The sequence below is a fragment of the Telopea speciosissima genome, chromosome 4, assembly GCF_018873765.1.
Source record: "Telopea speciosissima isolate NSW1024214 ecotype Mountain lineage chromosome 4, Tspe_v1, whole genome shotgun sequence".
Taxonomy (NCBI): domain Eukaryota; kingdom Viridiplantae; phylum Streptophyta; class Magnoliopsida; order Proteales; family Proteaceae; genus Telopea; species Telopea speciosissima.
In genome coordinates, this window is record NC_057919.1 from 60,397,157 (window position 1) to 60,418,118 (window position 20,962).

At 41.4% G+C, this 20,962-nt stretch overlaps 1 protein-coding gene across 7 annotated transcripts in view; it reads left to right on the forward strand.

Moving 5' to 3' along the window:
* LOC122659776 (chromatin structure-remodeling complex protein SYD-like) overlaps positions 1-20,962 on the forward strand; it is an 85,759-nt gene that overhangs the window by 52,678 nt on the left and 12,119 nt on the right. For all 7 annotated transcript variants that reach the window (XM_043854911.1, XM_043854909.1, XM_043854912.1 and 4 more), the window contains 3 exons: positions 4,693-4,862; positions 4,984-5,062; positions 5,161-5,235. In XM_043854911.1, coding sequence (XP_043710846.1) covers positions 4,693-4,862; positions 4,984-5,062; positions 5,161-5,235 — 324 coding nt within the window. The remainder of the gene's footprint in view (positions 1-4,692; positions 4,863-4,983; positions 5,063-5,160; positions 5,236-20,962) is intronic.

Here is a 20,962-nt window from a genome sequence, read left to right on the forward strand (position 1 = left end):
TTCCCCTGCTCAATCCAACCATCACCTTCCTCCCATCTTTTGAACATTCCTTCCCCCATCCTAGAACTCCACTCGATCCCCCTTTTGAGCCCCTTCTGACCTGTTGATTGACCTCCATAAGAAATCTCCCCAAACCCCTTAAATCCCTATTTTCTTAGCCTGCTGTTCAAATCGGCAGAGAAGAAACCCCTTCTGCAGATTTGTTTTGCCTAACCCCTTGTCCTTCCTACAGTCCCAGGCCTATCCCTCCATATTACCCTCACCCTTGAACTAAACCATACCCTACTAAACCATCCCATCCTTAGCTCATCGAACTGAACCAATTTTCCCTGATTTCAGATCCTGTTTGGGACTGTTTGAGACTTCAATCCTGCCCTACATTAGTCATATTATGAAATTATGGGAGAGGGTTATTGAAACACACCTAAGAAAGGAGACCACTATTTCGGACAACCAAGTTGGTTTTATGCCAGGTAGATCCAAAACAGAAGCGATATACCTACCAAGGAGACTCATGGAAAGATTTTGAGAGGGCCAGAAGGATCTCCATATGGTCTTTATTGACCTAGAAAAACCTTATGATAATAGTTCCTAGAGATTTAATCTGGCATGTGCTAGGGAAGAAAAGGGTTTCAATTAAATATGTGGACATAATTAAAGATTGTACGATGGTGTGGTGGCTAGTGTGAGAGCCATGGGGGCGGGGGGTGGTCAAGGTAGTGAATTCCCAATTATAGTTGAGTTACATCAAGGATCAGCTTTAAGCCCTTATTTGTTTGCACTTATCATGGATGAGTTAACTAGAGACATCCAAGATGAGGTTCCTTGAAGCATGCTTTTTGCTGATGACATTGTTTTAATGGTTGAGACAAAAGCTGGAATTAACGCCAAACTGGAGTTATAGAGATAAACCTTGAAATAAAAAAGTTTTAAGATAAGTAGAATGAAGACGGTGTATATGGAGTGTGACTTTAGTAACTTTGGGAAGGGCAGTGAGGGGGTGAAATTTGATGAGCTGGAGATTCCGTAAAGTGTTCATTTTCGGTATCTAGGATCAATTATCAGTAAGGAAGGTTGTAAAATCCGCAATAAATTTGAATTTTTGGAACTTGTGTGATTTCAGGTTCTAGTCCTGTGTTGATGCTTGCTTCAATGTTATGGGCTGCATCGGTCGAGGTACTAGACCAACCATCTGACACACCTATGGAGGATTCCGGGGAGGAGTCTTCTCAACCTGCCCTTCTAGAGTCAGATAACCCTGGTGGGGTCCCGCATCTGAGCTACCTGTGTCAGATATGCTACCTGGAGGGGATGCAGAACCTATCCCTTAACTAACTTATTGTAAGTATGAACTTATTTGTGTATTCGTATGCCGATTATATGACCAATTAGACTTTTAGGGGTATTCTGGTCATTTTATCCTTGTGGGACCCACATCCCCAGTGGAGATTCCAATTCCAAGTAATTACCCGTACCCAGTTTACCCATGATGTCATGTGACATCATTCTATAATTACATTAAGGTAATAAGTACAAAATTCTGGTTAAAAACAATTTTAAAAGCTGATTTTACATTAAAAGACCAAACATGCCTTAGATAACTCAACCACTATAAATATAAACCAATTACACTATTCATCAATCTAAGAGGTTAATAAATTAGTTATAGAAATAATTAATACTCAAATTATCACCCGACCCCTTAGTGCTTAAGTATTATGCATATATATCAACCCCCCTTTCTATTTTCCTTCTTCCTCTTATCTAAACATAAGAAGAATCGATCCAGCCTTGAGAGCCTTAGGGAAACTTAGAGAAAGAAGAAGAAGGAGAGAGAAGTACATCATACGTTGGGGCTTTGATTCTACACTTGGAGTTGAAGCTTGAGAGTGCAATTGGAGTTCTTCCTGCACAATCTAGGACTGCTGTCACACTGATATCACCATCAATTTCAGGTAGGTCCTTAAATTTCTGCTGTTCTCTTCTCTTTCTTCTGTAATCCTAAGCCTTAACCCAGTCCTAACCCATGGCAGCCATTAAAATATGTAAACTAAGCTTTAAAAATAGGAATGCTACCAATATAAACCTAATTTAGAACAAATTAGGTTCTGTTATACCTGAAATTTCAGGGCTGTTTCTCTGCTGAATCTAATTTCAGGTTCCATGAACCAATTTATAAGCCCTAAATCATTAATTTGAGAAGTAATTAACCTAAATCCCTAATTTTAGTATTTAAATCTGAAATTCAACAAATTAGTGAAATGACCCACCTTAATTATTATCTGAAACCAGAAATTGGGATTGTGCATGTTAAGATCTGCCCATTTAAAGTAAAACCCCCAATTCTGCCCCTTGAACCGGACAGCCGGTTCAGCCGGTTCAGCCATTTGTGACCAAAATACCCCTGATGCCTTTGACTGATCTCTGGCTATGCTCTAACCTCCAAACATTGCTGATTTTCTGCTGATAGGGACTGTTTCCAGTCTATTCTTACTGGTTTGTCTGTTTTGCTGGGCTATTTTGGAGGGTAATTATTGAGACCTTACCTATAGAGACAGGTAAGGGAATTCTGACCTTAATTTTGGAGTGTTTATCATTTTAATTTGTTTTGTTCTGATTGCCATGTCATACATCATCAAAATTATCCTGTTCATATAGTTTATTAGCTTTTATTTATTGCATTAGAATCTGCATATGATTTAGGTTGCATTGGCATCTTGCATTTGCATTGATATCTACTTGTTACTAATGACTATTATTGGAAAAGTATTGTTCTATTAAATTCAGTTATACATACATGTGTTATCATGCATAGATTGACTTGCTAGGCTGTTTTATCATAACCCAAGATTACGCCCCTTACCAACAGGGGGTAAGGTGTTGGACAACCCGGGGTACAGCCAAAGGGTATGCCGGGGTACCATTCACTGTCCCATGTTAGCGTGTGTACTCCGCTGTGGGAATAAGCAGTAGGGTTGGTCATTGAGGGTCTGTTGGGTTAGCTACCTGGTGATATGCTTTCCTGACGGGTCCTCACCGTGGTAGAATGGTTTCGCTCGGGTGACTGATGTCTGGAATTGCCTGGTGTCATGTTTTCCGGTTGGTCATTGGGGGTTGTTGGGTTAGCTGCCTTGTGTCATGCTTTCCTGGTAGGTTCTCTTCGAGGTTAGCATCTACGACAGTAGTACTTATACCACATGTGACTTAGTATCCATGTTAGGACATGCTACTTAGGACATTCATCATAATGGCTGCGATATGTTTGCATGCATTTCCTTATTGGGCTCAGTTGAGAGCTCACCCCTCGTGATCACTCTATTTTTACAGATGAGACTTCTATCGCTGTTGTTTGTGCTCCTTTGGGGACTCCTACTGTTCAGGATTCTCCTGTTGATCGCGGAGCTGGTCCTTATGTTCTGGTGGAGCACGATGCTTCGTGCTCCTGCGACGACTGCTCATTCTCCTGATCTCCCAGACTGATCAGGCTCCTCCCTTCCTTTTGTTTATATTACTTTTTGTAGTACTTATGTATATAACCTTTTTGGCTTAGTTAGTGTTACACCTTCTGTGAACTAACTGTGTAACCCTGATGTAAAAGCATGTTCATATATATATATATAAATACAACTGTTATCACTAGTTTCCTTTAATTACTGTCTTATTTCATATTAAATTGCTTCCGCTGCTCTTAATTTAATTATATTGTGACTGAAACTGCGAATAGAGAACCGCATGGTGATCTTGGTTGGATGTCAAGGACATCCTGGCACACTTGGCCCTTATGAACCGGGCTGTGACAAAGGTGATATAGAAGATGATGTCTCACAAAGAATTAAAGTAGGATGGATGGAGTGGAGAGGTGCATCTAGAGTGTTATGTGATCGACGGATTCCTTTAAAGCTTAAAGGAAAATTTTACAGAACAGTCATAATACCAGCTATTATGTATGGGGCGGAATTTTAGGCAATCAAGAAGTTTCATATAGATAAGCTAAGTGTAGCGGAGATGAGGATGTTGAGATGGATGAGTGGCAAAACCACAGAACGATAAAATAAGGAGTGATCAAATTAGAGCTGATATGGAAGTAGCCTCGATTCAGGATAAGCTACGAGAATGTCTTCTGAGGTGGCATGTCCATGTTCAACGGAGCCCTTCAGATTCTCCAGTTTGGAGGAGTGACTTGATTCAGATTGAAGGTACTAAAAGAGCTAGGGGCAGCTCTAAAATGAGCGTAAGAGAAATGAGGAAAGACATGCATAGATTAGGTATTGTTTCATATATGACATCGAATAGAGCTTATTGGAGGGCAAGGATCCGTGTAGCTGACCCCAGTTTGTTTGTATATGACTGATTTGTAGTTGTTGTTCTTGTATTATTTTCTTTTTACTTGTTTTATTATCATTTGTCTTTGCAAGGATCCATGCAGCCAACCCTATTTAGTTGGAATAAGGTTGAGTTGTTGTATTGTTGATATGTGGAAACTAAGCCCTTCTTATAATGAAACTCACAGACTGCCGCAAATAATTTGTTGCTTTTTATATGTTTCCGTCTCTGGTTCTAGTAAGATTCTTTTTTAGTAGTTTTGAGCCTCTAAGAATCGAATTATCTGGCAGCTTGATGCGGGGCTGAGTATTCTGCAAGTTCTCTTCTTCTTTCCCTAATCAGGTTGATCTAGGTCTGATTATCCTGCAGGTTCTATTCTTCTCAACAATGACTCGGCTGCTTGATGTTATGGAAGAGTATCTCCACTGGAAGCGTTACAGTTACCTTCGGTTGGATGGACATACATCAGGAAACGAACGTGGTGCCCTTATTGAGAAATTCAATCGGCCAGACTCTCCTGCTTTTATATTTTTGCTCAGGTAAGATGGATGGCAATCTCTACTTATTTCCAGGCATCTTCAGTTATCTATTGCTGCAAGATGTTTTGCATATTATATTCACATAACTTCAATTCCATCTATGTGTCTTTATGTGGTGTAGCATTCGGGCTGGAGGTGTTGGAGTGAATCTCCAAGCGGCTGATACTGTTATCATATTTGACACTGATTGGAATCCTCAGGCAATAATATAAGATTGCTTCTTTTCAGATTTGTTATCCAGTTATCAATCGTATTAGCTTCCTTCTAAAGCTTCCTTGTTTCTTGATGTTGCTCTCAGGTTGACCTGCAAGCACAGGCTAGGGCTCATCGCATTGGCCAGAAGAGGGATGTACTTGTTCTGCGATTAGAAACGGTAGAGATTTCCTTTTATTTATTCTAAAAAATCTTGTGATCTAACAATGCATAATGTGATTATGAAGGGTGTTTGGATTTTCCGGCGTTTGATAATTTGAGCAGCTTTATGGTTGTTCCATCATGTTATTTTGTTTCATGTGTTGGACTATGGGTTTATATGTTCTCTTTGCTCATCACATTTTTTGTTTTTGTTTTTAATGGAATGCTTACATGGAATGAGCTTTTTTTAGTTGCACAGGTTATGGAATGACTGGCTTACTTTGGTAACCAATGATGGGTTTTCTTAGTTAAGAGAATGGCTTGAGTGAATTGATCTTCACACTCAGCCCCTTCATTTGTAACATTCACTTATAAGGCAGAATTACAATACTGTCCCTGTATAGCCAACTATGCTTATAACAGGGAATAAATAAAGAAAAAAACTCAAAATACCCTTATCGGATTACATAACTCAACAGGTTTCCTATGTGGAACCATATCATACATATCATATATACTCCCTCCCCTGGGGGAAAAATGTTAATTATAGCATCCTAAGACAGATTAGTAGATTGCCGTCTCTTTTTGTTGCTCTGTGATCAGTTTTCACCTTTTTTTGTCCTTGTTCAAGGTGATGGCTATCCTTATTCAATGATGCCGTAGGTCAAATATGTAAGTTATCCGAATCTACAGGTGATGGGCCTGATAGAACATTAGTGTACTTCTTTGAAGTACTAAGGGTTAGGGTTGAGAGTTGGTTTGAGAGTCGACCAACATATTGTCTCTAGAATGCCGGAACTACGGTGGGCTCCTCCGCCTCCACCTCCCCTCCTTCGCCTGCTCCCTCTGGGGGTATGCAGTCATCCCCTAGAACCTCCCCCTCCCTTGCTCCATCTCCACCGCCACCTCCATCCTCTTTGTCCCTTTCTCCGCCTCCACCCCCATCGCCACTTCCCTCTGGCTCAACTCCACCCTTACGTGTCCCTTCCTTAGACTGGAGTACGCTGTTCAGGTCGTCTCCAAAAGCTTACGATGGCATCCCTCTGCACTTTATTGCCCCTTCCATATTAAGTTCTGCAAAAGTTGCCTGTTGCCCTTTTGGTTTCCTCGAAGATGAAGCAAGGCTCTGGGAGAATTGTTTGGTTGGAAGTTTTCTTGGCTCTAGGCCTCCATTCCACACGATGAAGCTCTCTCTCTCCAAGCAATGGAGTACTCCGGGGAATCGTGAGATTTTGCTCCTGGATGATGGTTTCTTTATCTTTATAAGTTCTCTGAAGAAATGGACAAGTCTTGTTTTCTTGAGGGTGGCCCTTGGCAAGTGGGAAAGAAGCCATTATTCCTCCGGCAATGGCACCGTCAGCTACAACTCCGGCGACTTGATATCTCTTTGCTCCCTCTCTGGGTTTCTCTTCCAGGCCTTCCCCTTCACTACTGGTATTTTGAAGGTCTCAGCATTGTGGGATCAGTCCTGGGTACCCCCCTCTTTTCTGATCTTTGAACCTCCAGGAAAGATCGGTTAGCCTATGCTAGAATTTGTATCGAGGTCTCTGCCGCTTACCCTCTTCCTTCGTTCATCACGGTTCATGAAGGCGACGATTACTCCTTCGAGCAGGAGGTTCACTTTGACTGGAAACCTCCCCACTGCCTGGTCTGCAAATCGTTTGGACATGATTCGAAGCTCTGCGCCTCTAAAGCTGCAAGCCCAACCTCTGATGGAATCCGAGAGACCCAGCTTTCTCCTTCTCCAGCTCCTCTCTCTGAGGTCTTCTCCCCTGCGCGTGGTAGGACTCGAACCAGGTCCAAGCACCGGAATCTTCATCGGAAAAAATCTGTTGCCGTCGCTGCTGCTTCTGGGTCCTTACCCGATAGTAACAACAGGTTCTCTATCATGTCCTCTGACGATGCGACAGATGCTGATGCCTGCCCCGAGGTGCTCCAGTTCTAGATCTCTGATCGCACTTCGCAGTCGATCTCGTATGTCATCGATCCCTCGAGCTAGCTTCTCTGGCGATGGCTCTCCTGCTCCCAGGTCTGACTCTCTTATGTTGTCGGCCTCTCTTGATGCTCTCCCCTCTGCGAGACCCTCTTCCTCGTCGAGTGCTCCCTCCTCGGATGAGTTTTCGAAAAGGTTGATGCCTTTTCCCTCTTTTGAGAGTAATCTCTTGTCTCTCTCCTCCACCTGTCCTCCACTGGCCCCCACTTCATCTCTAAAGCCTTCCCTTCTTGGCCCTGGTCCCCTTTTAACCCATGTGGATTCTTGGGTCACTTCCCCTCTAAAGCTTCCTACCCATCAAACCGCTTCTAACCCAAAATTTAGACACCCAGTTCAGACCATATCCCCTTCTGGCCGTGACATCCCTCTCCTCCCTTTGGCTAATCCCTCCCCTGCTGGCTCTTACCAACGCCGGCACCTCAGCTCCTCTCAGCCCAGGTCAGTTCTTTCTCGGCTTTGTGAGCCTTCTTTGCCTTTAGCCCCGCTGTCCAAATGAATCAAGGCATATTTTGGAACACTAGGGGCCTTAATTCCCCTTCAAAGCATGCTGCTGTTCGATCCAAGATAAGGCTTGTTCATGCAAGCTTTTGTTGCTTACTTGAAACTCATATCAAGGAGCCCAACTCTTCTAGAATCTCGGCCTCCATTGCACCGGGCTGGTCTCTTCTCTCCAATTACCCTCACCATTCAAATGGCAGAATTTGGGTTTTATGGGACCCTTGTAAATACAATCTCTCTCTCATCTCCTCTTCCTCTCAATTCCTGCATCTTAACTTTCTTGATATCCTTAGCCAATCAAGTTTCCTCCTCTCTATGGTCTATGCCTCCAATTGCCCCTCTCAAAGGATGTCTCTTTGGACTGATTTACGCTCCATTGTAAATTAGATTGGAAATGCTCCTTGGGGGCTTGGTGGAGATTTTAATGTTATAAGGTACATCCATGAAAAGCTGGGGGGAGATCATTTAGACATGGATGCTATAAACTCTTTCAATGAGTGCATTGAAGACATAGGGGTCAATGATCTAAGATGGACTGGTCCAACTTTCACTTGCAACAGCAAAAGAACTGGCAGCGCCCGCATCACTTGTAAGTTGGATAGAATCCTGGTTAATGAAGAATGGCTTTCGTCCCTCCCGTCATCTCTTGCCACCTCTGATACGCCTGGCATCTCTCACCACAACCTTATCACTCTTACCATCCAACCTTGCATCTCCTTTGGTCTGAAGCCTTTCAAGTTTTTTAACATTTGGGTGTCTCACCCAACTTTTTTACCTACTGTCCAAGAAGCTTGGGACAAACCTGTAAATGCTGTCTCCTCTCTTCTTATTGCTTTTTCCAGGAAGCTAAGAAATGTTAAGGATGCCCTCAAATGTTGGAATTCGACCTCCTTTGGTAATAGCTCCCATCAGGTTTTGTTATGCAAAGACAAGCTCTCCTCTATCCAGCTGCAGCTCCAATTTGACATCCTTAATGTTGCCTTGGCTGAAGAAGAAAAGGAAGTTTCCATTGAGCTATCCTTGCTTCTCTCTCAAGAGGAATGCTTTCTCAAGCAAAAGTCCAGGATTAAATGGCTGGAATTAGGGGACTCAAATTCAGCTTACTTTCACCGGTCTTTGAAAGCCAGGATAAATGCAAATTCTATTCTCATGCTAAGGGCTCCTGATGGTTCTTCTATTACTAGAGTCAAAGATATCAAAGACACGGCTGTGAAGCACTTTAAGGAAATTTTCAATGGTTCTTTGGATGATCTTGGCCCTTTTCCTAGCAACCTGCTCAACAAATTCATCCCAAATGAGCTGCTCCTCTCCCTCAGGGCTATTCCTGATGAAGCTGAAATTGAGACTGCTATTCGATCTCTCAAAGTGGATGGTGCCCCTGGCCCTGATAGTTTCAATATGGGGTTCTTTTTAGCCGCCTAGGACATTATAAAGCATGACCTTATCAAAGCTGTTCGGAGCTTCTTCTACAATCCCTCTCAGATCAAAGGGGTCAACCACACTTTCCTTTGTCTTATCCCGGGTTTTTTCCAAATGCCCCCCTGAAAATGGCCAAACTTACAGTTGCCCCCCTGAACTTTCACTAATTCCAATTGCCCCCCTGCTTTCCAAACTAAGTACCACTATAGTCCCTCCCGCTAGTCAGAGACGTTATGTTATAACGAATCCTAGTTTTTGAACATTGTTGGACCATTCTACCCTTTGATAAGGTAAAATGACAAAAATGCCCTTACCTGATCAAACCCATCTTCCCCAAACCTCTGCAATTTTTCTCTTTTTTTTCAAACCCTAAACTTGTAGAGGATGAACTCCTTCAATCAAAAGAAGTAAACTACATTGTTTCTGATCTCCAATTTCATAAAGTTGCCTCACTTGGGATTACATTTAATACCAAGAAAAGGGAAGAAAAGGAAAAAAAAAAATTAAAAAATCCAAGCCTTGCACCTAGAAGGAACAATACTTTGATCTTTGAACTCTGATAGCAGAAAAGAAAGAAACAAAGGTCAAACCCTGAATTAAATCTCATTTATTGCACTGTTAACTGAATTTTTCCCTTCGTTTTTCGTTCTTTTTTGGCCATCCCTTTCAGTCTTTCACTTTCTTTCACTTCAATTTGAGAAGATGAATCTCTCCAACTCCCTCTGTTTTGAAACGCTCTAATTAACCTTCTTATTTATGTGGCCTATTATTACAGCCAAAACAAAGGTCAAACCCTGAATTAATGCTCATAACCATCTAATGCTGATGCTTTGGCCTTTAGACAATTAGACCTTAACAATGACTCCTTCGATTTTTAGAGGAAGAACCAGGGTTCCCCATTGATTCTGCAAGTTACCGTCAAGTGCAGTTTCAGGTTGCTGGTTCTCTGTCAGTGCCTAATCTTTTGGGTAAATACCAGTAGATCTTCATGAAATAAGGAACAAAGGATTGTTCAACTGAAATCTTAAGTCGAATAGTGCTTGATCGAACGAGTTCTTCCTCTAAAAATCGTTTAGGGTTTGAAAAAAAGGCAAAAATGCAGAGGTTTGGGGAAGATGGGTTGGATTTTTTTTTTTTCCAGGTAAGGACATTTTTGTCATTTTACCATATCAAGGGGTAGAATGGCCCAACAATGTTCAAAAACTGGGATTCGTTATAACATAACGTCTCTATCTAACGGGAGGGACTATAGTGGTACTTAGTTTGGAAAGCAGGGGTGCACGTGGAATTAGTGAAAGTTCATGGGGGCAACTGTAAGTTTGGCCATTTTCAGGGGGCATTTGGAAAAAACCCATCTTATCCCCAAAAAAGAAGGTGCTGCAGTTATGACAGACTTCAGGCCCATTGCTCTTTGCAATCTGATCTACAAGTTTATTGCCAAAATCCTTGACATCAGACTTAAGAGTGTTGTGGACTTGCTTGTTAGCGAAAACCAGTCAGCCTTCATCCCGGGCAGAAACATCTCTGATAACATTCTCCTTTGCAATGAGATTGTTAGAGGCTTTGCTAGATCCAGTCACTCCCCTGCTACCCTTATGAAGATTGATATTCACAAGGCTTTTGACTCCCTTAGATGGGATTTTATTATCAATGTGATGACTAAGATGGGGTTTCCTCCGGCTTTTGTTCATTGGAGTCATGCTTGCATCTCCATTACAAGACTCTTTGTTCTAGTAAATGGCAGTTCGACAGGCTACTTCTCAACTTCTAAGGGAATCAGACAAGGGTGCCATCTTTCTCCCTATATTTTCACTTTGGCTTTAGAAGTTCTTTCGAAGGATGTTCAAATTTGCACGGATCAGAACTTCATTTCTCCCATCCCCAAGTGCAAAGCTCTCAAGCTCTCTCATTTAGCTTTTGCGGACGACCTAATGATCTTCTCCAAAGCTTCCATCAACTTTGAAACCATCATGTCTTGTTTGCAGTACTTCCAATTGATCTCGGGTCTGTGCATAAACCCATCAAAGTCTCTTCTCTTCGTTGCTGGGGTTTCTGATTTGGATAGAGTTGTTCTTATTGAAAGTGGGATTCATTGTTGACCAGTTCCCTGTCAAATATTTGGGTCTTCCTCTGATTCCTGGTAGGCTCTCTGCGCATCACTGCACCCCTATGTTGGATCTCATCAGGAAGTATCTTCAACTCTGGAAAGGAAAACTTCTCTCTTATGCGGGTCGCTTGGTTCTCATCAAATCAGTGTTGGAATCCTCTTATTTTTCTGGTCTGGTATCTATGGGTTGCCTCACTCTACTGTCAAGGCTATAGAATCCCTAATGGCCTCTTTTCTTTGGAAGGACACGGACTCCTCCAGATTCCTTCACCCTATTAGTTGGGCTTTAGTTTGTCTCTTGAAAAGAGAGGGTGGCTTGGGTATTCGAAGAGTCAAAGAGGTTAATTTAGCTGGCATTATCAAACTGATCTGGAAGATTGTCTCTAAAAAGAGAAGTATTTGGGTTGACTGGATCTACTTGAGGTACCTATAGCAAGATTCTTGCTGGGCTGTTTCTCTGTCCTCTGATGCTTCTTGGGTCTGGCGCAAGATTTTAGCTGCTCGCTCCCTAGTTCAGGGATCTATCTGCTCCCGCATTGGGGATGGCACCTCTACTTCCCTTTGGCTGGATTATTGGCACCCTATGGGCATCCTTCTCCACCTTGTCAGCCCCAGAGCTATATACAGATCGGGCCTTTCTAGACAGTCGAAGGTTGCTGCTATCCTTGGCATCAATGGTTGGACTCCGCCGCCTTCCTCCCATCAGTCGCTTATGAGCATTTGGGCAGCTCTTCCTTCCATCATTAGAAGCCCATCTGGGAGAGGTGATTGTGTTTTTTGGGTGCATTCCTCTTCGGGTTCCTTTAGTGCTAAAGCTGCCTAGGATCACATCCGCTCCAAAAATCCTTCGGTCCCTTGGAGAAAACTTCTATGGTTCAAGCATCACATCCTCCGGCACTGCTTCACAGCCTGTAGGGCGCTCTCCAATTGTCTTCCAACGCAGTCCTTCCTCCATCATCGTCAGATTGATGTCCCCCCTTCATGCTGCCTTTGTTGGAACAATGTTGAAGATATTGACCATCTTTTCTTTGCGTGTCCTTTCTCTTCGGCTATCTGGAAGGGAGTCTTAGCTAAATGTTGGCCTAGAAGTCGAAGAATCCTTCCCTTCAGTAGAGAGTGGCTTTGGATTAACATGACTTTTGCTGGTTCTTCTATTTGCGAAACTGTTGGAAACTTAACTTTTTGTGCGACTATCAACCACATCTGGATGGAGCCTTACCTAAGGATGGTTATGTATTGGGGAAGGGATGATGGAACAGTCAAGTACTTCCTGATTGTTGGGTGGTTTATAAAGTGCTTGATCATTAGCTTAACTAAAAAGAAAGAGTGAACTGGAAGAATCTAGAAGATCTAAAGTACCTTCAAGGAACCATATAGAGATCAGCACAATCAAGAGGAATTTTCAAACAAAAAAACCGAAAATTGTATTTTTTGGAATTATGCTCGAATGGATTATGTGGAATTGTGGGTGTAACCCATACTCTTGTGGATAATGCACTTACTAGTCTGAACTGTTATTTATTATTTTAATTCTTCACTCTTTCTCTTCAATATATTCCTAACAGATCTTTCCTGACAAGAAATTATATTAAGGTATCCCTAATTAAGGTAAAACTTTAACATTGATAATTCTGGCCACAAATTAATGCCTTGTCCTTATGGTTTGTAATCTATTATGGTTGTTTTGTAATGTAAACAACCATTTTGGTGACATCACAATCAAGAGTTTGTAAAATTTTCAATAAGTGTTGGATCTTGCAAATCTAAAACAAGTTATCAGAAGTTTTTTTCCCCCTTCTGATTGAACTAGGCTAAATGCAGCGCCTATCTTCTATTGGAAATATGGAGCAGTGGTCGATCTAATACAGTAATACTTAATTAACAATGAAATCTTTTTGCATGTTGTGTTTCATTTATTTTGCTTCAATAAATGACCAACTAATGATGCGATCCTGGGGTTTGAAAACCCTGTTTGGGTTTGCTAGGGGCCATCCGGACAACAAATACCTCAATTTTAAAGAACCCATGGCAATCTTGTAATTAATTTGAACTTTATTAGAAGAATGGCAGAACTGTAAGTATCCAGATTATGAGAGGGTTACTAAAGTATGCTAAAGAAAGAACAAGATGGGTATTACAATTTAAAGAGCAGGGACTTACTTGGAACAAACTAAAATAAAAGGGAGAAAGTTGAATTATATACAGAGAGGGGGGGTAAAAGGAAAACAAGAAATATGAGTGGTTATATCGAGGGGGGGGGGGGTGAGGAAGAAGGCGAGAGGTTGTCTTCAACCTCCCAACTCTGAACCAGCAGCGGAAGTGAGCTTGTGATAAACACTTCTCCTCACATACAACTCCAAATAAGTTGAGACTTTTGAAGGGTACATTGCTAACCCTAAGATCTCTTGATTCCAGCCAATAAGAGGTCCAGCGGTTGGAGATCGAAGCAGAGAAAGTATCTGCAAGTTGGAGTTGGCGGTAGAGAAGAACCATGTATGGTATGGTTTCGGTTAACAGAAAGAAAAAAAAAATCTCTGTTGGTAATGAAACTCCAAGGGTTTGGTCTCCCAGGAGAGGGTTTCTTTTGACCCTAGTCTCAGGAAGAAAAAAGAGAGGAAGAGATACCGGAGACCAAAGGTGCAGCTACTGTTACTGCCTGGACCAGGGAATGGACCAGTAACAGAGTATAACAGATAGGAAGAAGAAGAAAAAGAAAGAGGAAAAGGGAAACCAGATTGCAGGGAAGAAAGGAAGAGGGGGAAAGGCACACAAGCACAGCTATGCAGGCTTCTCAAATCAATTCATTCCATATTCTTCAAGTACTCCAGTCGTTGGGTTATATATCCTTAAATAAGAAGAAATTCAACTCAAAAATAAAGAAACCTACTCAACCTAGGAAACAAACTCAATTAGTAAACTAATGATCCCTATGTATCCAACTTCCTACCAAAATAAAACAAACTAAATAAATGAAGGAATAGATAATACATATTATCCCAATATAGAAATAAAGCCTAAATATCCTCCTAAACCCAAGTTAGATCTGGTTTGTCTTGGTCTGGATGGCCAGACTGGTCAATCTGATTCAACCACTAATCTGCATCGGCTAAGTACTACTACCGTTGGATTGAACACCTCTAAAATTTTCTGGGCCATCTCAAGATTCTCAACCATAATTATCAAGGCGACTAGGTGATCCAAGGGGTTGGAGGGGCTCCTAGGCACCAGATGTGCAGTGTATCAGTATATGTAATATAACAATGATAATTTTATATAAGTATACCTATATGCGACATAGAAGCCATATCAATGCAATATGATATAATTATGCTAGTAATGACCTAATACGAAAAATGAACATATATAAACAAATTATATGATATAATATATGCATATTCATCGCTGATTCCAAAATTTTCCACAGTTTATTACGTTGTTTCATTCCAAAATATTAGATTTCTATCTACAGCATTTCCATTCTTAAAATTGAAACAAATTAAAAATTCTCATTCTCTATGACGTCTAGGCGATAAAATAGTTTCAAGAACAAGCGAATCATTGTAATTTTCAATCCCACCCCCAACAATATTTTCATATCTTGCAATGGATCCATCAAAATCTTTCTTATCAATATAACCTTTTTCTCGGTTTCTTTGATTAGTTTGTTGTTTACTTTTATGGACTAATGAAATACTTATGGTTTGATACATGATAAATTTTCCATCCCATTTTAATCTCCCCCTTTTAATCAATTCTGTAAAAGTTAGATCCCTCTGACTCAGCGTCATGTTCAGACTCAGTTCTCCGCTTTGAAAAGAGGATATCATAATTTCTTTTGGGTTTATCAGTCTAAGCAGGAAGATATTATTTATAATTCTTTGACTTAAAGGAATAAATATAAATCAACGTAAACTCATTAAGTGTCAACAAGGCATGCTGTTGCCTTGGACCCAAAAAAGAGCCTTGACACCTTGGCGGTACCTTGACAAGTATGATCTCAACATTATGGACCACCATCTAGTGGATTTCCTTTTATGTATTTTTCATCCATCGAGTCATTGTGAGGGCTGTTGTGGCAATTCTAATTGTTGGATGGATGCAGGACCAAGTGGACCGGCCATGTTGCAAATTCAAAGAAAAATTAAATTATATTGCCTACCATGTATTTTACCTTTTCCTACCATCCAAATCTTGACCAGAACTGGTCTGTTGATTTTGTCATGTGGTGTATTGCAATTGGGCTGATATGTACCAAATGAGTCAAGGTTGATATGTACTACATTTTTGCCTGTCCAGCAGAAAAGGAAGCCTCTACTTACCAACGTTGTCTTTTTTGAGCCACATGGACCTATGATATGTTGAATCTAACCGTTGGACTTCAATTGAGTATCCTCGTCTCTGTTGAGTTCCCCAACTCATTTTTACCCTTCCTCCCAACCTGCACTACTCCATGTCAAACACTACTCTTCTCATTTGTAAGGTGGACATGAGTTAGGGTCGGATTAGGTACTATAGGGTTGGGCTACAGATGACATCTAGTGCCGTCCCTTGGCCCATTTTCAGACTCAACATGAGGCTGTGAACAAGTTGGTTTGCAGGATTACCAACTATTTTTCTTCCGCATGGTTCTGCATCATTGGGACATGGCTCGGGGCTAGATTTGGTTCAATAGGGTTGGGGTACAAGTGACCTCTGGTGCCAACCCCTGGCGCATATTCATGCAGACCCAACATTAGCCATTAGACCTGTGAACTGACTCCTAGCGGATCCTGTGAGTACTCCATAGGCCCAATCAGAATAAACAAGGGTTGGTTTTTTTCGCCTGTTGTCCAGCATCACTCTTCACTATTTTTGGGGAATGGGAGGCTTTCTTTGTTTTCATGTGTTCGAATATCAGATTGAGAACATAATGCTTGGATGAGCATAGTCTCACCTCAAGCCTCTATTTATTGCTGGAAAAAGTGAACAATCAGAAAAGGAATCGAACAAGGGAATCCTACTCTAAGTAGGAATCCTACTAACCTATACCTGTACTCCAAATTAGAGTACAGTTACAGAAGTCTCTACCCATTCCAGAATTCCCCACGAATTCAGGATTACAAAAGGAAAAACATAAATTAAGTAAATAAAGGAAAAAGACCAGAATACCCCCACGGTATTCTGGTATTACACAAGAGAACAAAATAAACCCTATTTCAACACTACCCCTCAAGTTGGCGCATATATATCAAACATACCAAACTTGACTAAACTAGGGTGAAATGTTTTTCCTGGTAGTCCTTTGGTGAAGATATCAGCCAACCGTTCTGCGGATTTCACAAAGGAACACAAATTAAGCCTTCCTCCAACTTCTCCTTGATGAAATGTTTGTTCACTTCAACATGCTTTGTACGATCATGCTGTACAGGGTTATGAGCAATGCTGATGGCAGCCTTGTTGTCACAATATAACATCATAGGAAGTCGAACAGGCATTCCAAGATCTTGCAATAGACCTTTCAACCAAGGTAACTCACAGATACCTTGTGGCATAGCACGAAAATCCGCTTCGGCACTTGATCTAGCCACTACATTTTGTTTCTTGCTATGGCACGTAACAAGATTACCTCCCACAAAGGTACAATAACCAGTGATGGACTTTCTGTCTGGAGATCTTGCCTAATCAGCATCAGTGTACACCTCTACTCGAAAATGGTTGAGGAGACAAAAAAATTCCCTTCCCTTGAGCAGACTTCAAGTAACGAAGAATATGATGAACTGCTTCCATATGAGATGAACAGGGATCATGCATGAACTGGCTAACTAGACTCACAGCAACAGCAATGTCAGGCCGAGTCGGAGATAAGTAGATTAATTTGCCCACGAGACGCTGATATCGGCCTTAATCAACCGGATCACCCTCTTTCTCCTTGTGCTTACCATTGGGATCAATAGGTGTATCCGAAGGGTGACAACCTAGCATTCCAGTTTCAGATAATAGGTCTAGGATATACTTCCTTTGAGAAAGGAAGATGCCTTTTTCTGGTCTAGCCACTTCAATTCCAAGAAAGTATCTTAATGTCCCTAGATCCTTGATTTCAAATTCCTGCCCAAGAAATTTCTTCAATCGATTGATCTCACCAGTATCATCGCCAGTGACCACAATATCATCCACATAGACTATGAGTATAGTAATCTTATCACCAGCCCTCTTTATGAACAGAGTATGATCAGCATTACTTTGTTTGTACTCAGTATAAATCATAGCTCTGTGAAACTTCCCAAACCATGCACGTGGAGATTGCTTTAGTCCATAAAGTGCTCTCTTCAATCAGCACACTTTACCCTGGGTCTAGTCAGATGAAAATCCTGGTGGTATGTCCATGTACACGTCTTCATCGAGTTCCCCATTGAGAAATGCATTCTTCACATCAAGCTGTTGCAAATCCCATCCCATGTTCACCGCATAGGATAATAGAACTCTGACAGTGTTCAGTTTTGCAACTGGGGCAAAAGTCTTCTGATAGTCGATCCCATAGGTCTGAGTAAATACTTTTGCCACAAGCCGTGCTTTCTATCTATCCACAGTGCCATCTTTTACCACAAACACCCATTTACATCCAATAGGTTTTTTCTCTGGTGGAACATTGACAAGTTCCCATGTTTCATTCTTCTTTAGGGCACTCATTTCTTCCATCATAGCTGCTTTCCACTTTTCATCTTTCAATGCCTCTTGCCAATTCTGAGGAATACGAATAGAAGAAAGAGAGGAAACAAATGCACGAAAGGATGGAGAAAGAGAGTTATAAGAGACAACATGAGATATGGGATGTTGAGTACATGTTGTAGTACCTTTCCGAACAGCAATGGGAAGGTCTGGTGAAGGAACACTATCAGTAGCTGCCGGCTCCGGCAAGGGCACTTGGATCGTTGCTGGTGCTCTGGTGGATGGATACTGACATGTTTTGGTGCCCCGGCGATATAGTATCTGATTGGAACCATCAATCTTCTTCACTAGTATTCTCCCCCTGAAGAGGTGGGGAGGAATAATATGGACTGTTCTCATTAAAGACAACATCCATACTGACCATAGTGCGTCTGGTAGGAGGGTGGTAACACTTGTACCCTTTCTGGGTGGCAGGATAACCCAAAAAAATGCACTATAAACTGTGGGGTTGAAGTTTGCCAGGATTGTGAGTATCCCTGACATAGCAGGTAGAACCAAATACCCTAGGTGAGACCACAAAGGACTTATGGCCAAGTAAGATCTCAGCCGGGCAGCGGTTGTCAAGGGTTTTGGTGGGCATCCTATTAATTAGGTATGCAGCAGTAAGAACAGCATCCCCCCAATATTGGGAAGGAACATGACAAGCAAACATAAGTGCTCAGGCCACCTCTAGTAAGTGGCGGTTCTTCCTTTCGGCAACTCCATTTTGGGCTGGGGTGTCAACACAACTGGTCTGGTGATGAATCCCATGGGAGGCAAGGTAATGTTGGAAGTTTCCTTCCCATTGTCACTCCGCAATATTTTGAGGGTAACACTAAATCGGGTCTGGACCATTTGGTGAAAGTGTTGAAAACAAGAAAAAACTTCACTCTTTGGTATGCATAAGATATAGCCCAGTATTCCTAGAGTTGCAGTCAATAAAGGAAACAAACCAACGATGGTCCGAAAGAGATGGTTTCCAGGTAGGACCCCAAACATTAGTATGAATTAATTCAAAAGGAATTAAACTACGTTTATTAGAAATTGAATAAGAAACACGAGTTTGTTTGGCTAAAACTCATGCCTCATAAAAAAATTCAGGTTTATCAAAGTTTTTAACTAAATGAGGAAATAATGTAGATACCATTCCTAAAGGTGGGTGACCCAGTCGGTCATGCCATTGTCGAAGTTCAGAAAAATTTGTAGATGCGTGATTGGGAGAAGGTTATGCTGCTGGAAGACATCCATTGTCAAGCAGATACAACCCACCATGCACTCTACCACATCCAATCGTCCTTCCCGTTGCCAGTTCTTGAAAAACACAATGGGAAGGAAAGAAAGTAACTTTATAATTCAAATCACGAGTTAGACAGCTAATGGAAAGAAGATTAGTGGTAAAATTTGGAATATGTAAGACATTAGATAAGGATAGAGAAGAGGGCAACTGATGGATCCCTTCCCTGATATAGAAGAGAGGGAACCATCAGCAACTCGGACTTTTTCTTTCCCAGAGGCAGGAGAATAACGATGGAAAAGACTAAAAGAACCTGTCATGTGATCAGTGGCACCAGAGTCTATGATCCATGGGGTAGAAGCCATTGATGCACAATGATTTGAAAAAGCAATACCTGAGTGAGCAAAGTGTGAACCTGATGATGTGGAAGAACCGGCAGGACCCGTGGATGCAGCGGAAGACTGTATCATACGTCTAAGTGCCTGAAACTCCTCCTGGAAAAAACCGTTTTCAGTAGTTGGTGCAGTGAGAAGACTTTCAGTGTGATTGGCTTTGTTTTTAGATTTTCCACAGGCAGCTCTCTTTGCTTCAAAATCAGCAAGCTTACCATGAATTTTCCAACAGGTTGCTTTGGTATGGTAAGGTTTGTTGCAATGCTCACATCTAACTGTAGCCTTCGAAGAATCACCTTGAGTGGAAGGAGCTTCAGTGATGGGAGCAGTTTTGGTGGCAGCTTGAAGAGCAGATCGATCAGAAGGAGTCTTGTTTATCATAGCAGCCCTTCTGGTTTCTTCTGAGAGAACCAAGGTTTAAAGTATCGGTATCGGGTATCGTATCGGTCGGGTGATTTTAAGAGACGTATAGTATCATTTCGGAGATACGTATCAAACAATACAAATACACATAGAAATGATCAAGATACACATGGAAATACACTTTTGGAACAAAAAACAATATAAATAAGCAATATATAATAAGTGTCATGCATAAAACCTAAAATGGTGAATAATGTATAACCAAACAAATGCATTAAATTGAAATTGTTATAAAAGATGAAGTTTCTCACATGTTGTAATCGTCTATAACCATGAAGAGTATTGGATGATGCAAAGGATGACGTTGTAGCACTCCTTGATTCGTTTTTAGTTTAAAAATATGAAAAACCAAGATTAAATGTAAGATTTTAGATTCTTGGTTGAGAGTTTTCCTTCATTTTTTCATTAGATTAGGAATTGTATTGAGTCAATGAGTGAGAATGGCTTTTTTATGAAATGTATCGATGGTATCGGTACGTATCGATATGTATCGGTGCGTATCGGTACGTTTCGGTGATGTATCGGTATGTATCGAGCTGTATCGGCCGATATGTATCGATACATATTGATACGTATTCAACCACCCACTGAACCCTTTACTGGACGTATCGATGGTATCGATACATATCGGTCGTATCGTATCGTATCGACCTGTATCGGTCGATACAATTCGAGACAGTTCATTTTTAAAAAAAAAGGAGACGTATCAGTATGTATCGTATCGGTATCGATCGATACCGATACGTATCGGTCGATACTTTAAACCATGGAGAGAACTAAAGCATTCGATTGTTCCAGAGTAGGGAAGGGAGATCTGCTTAATGTTTGAACACGGATCTGATCGTATTCATCATTCAGGCCAGCTAAGAAATCGTATACTCGAACTTTGTCCACATGCTTCTTATATGTAGCAATATCTTTGGGGTGTTCAAGTTGAATATCAGAATAGTGATCCAGTTGCTGCCATAGACTCCGAAGAGTAGCATAATATTGAGA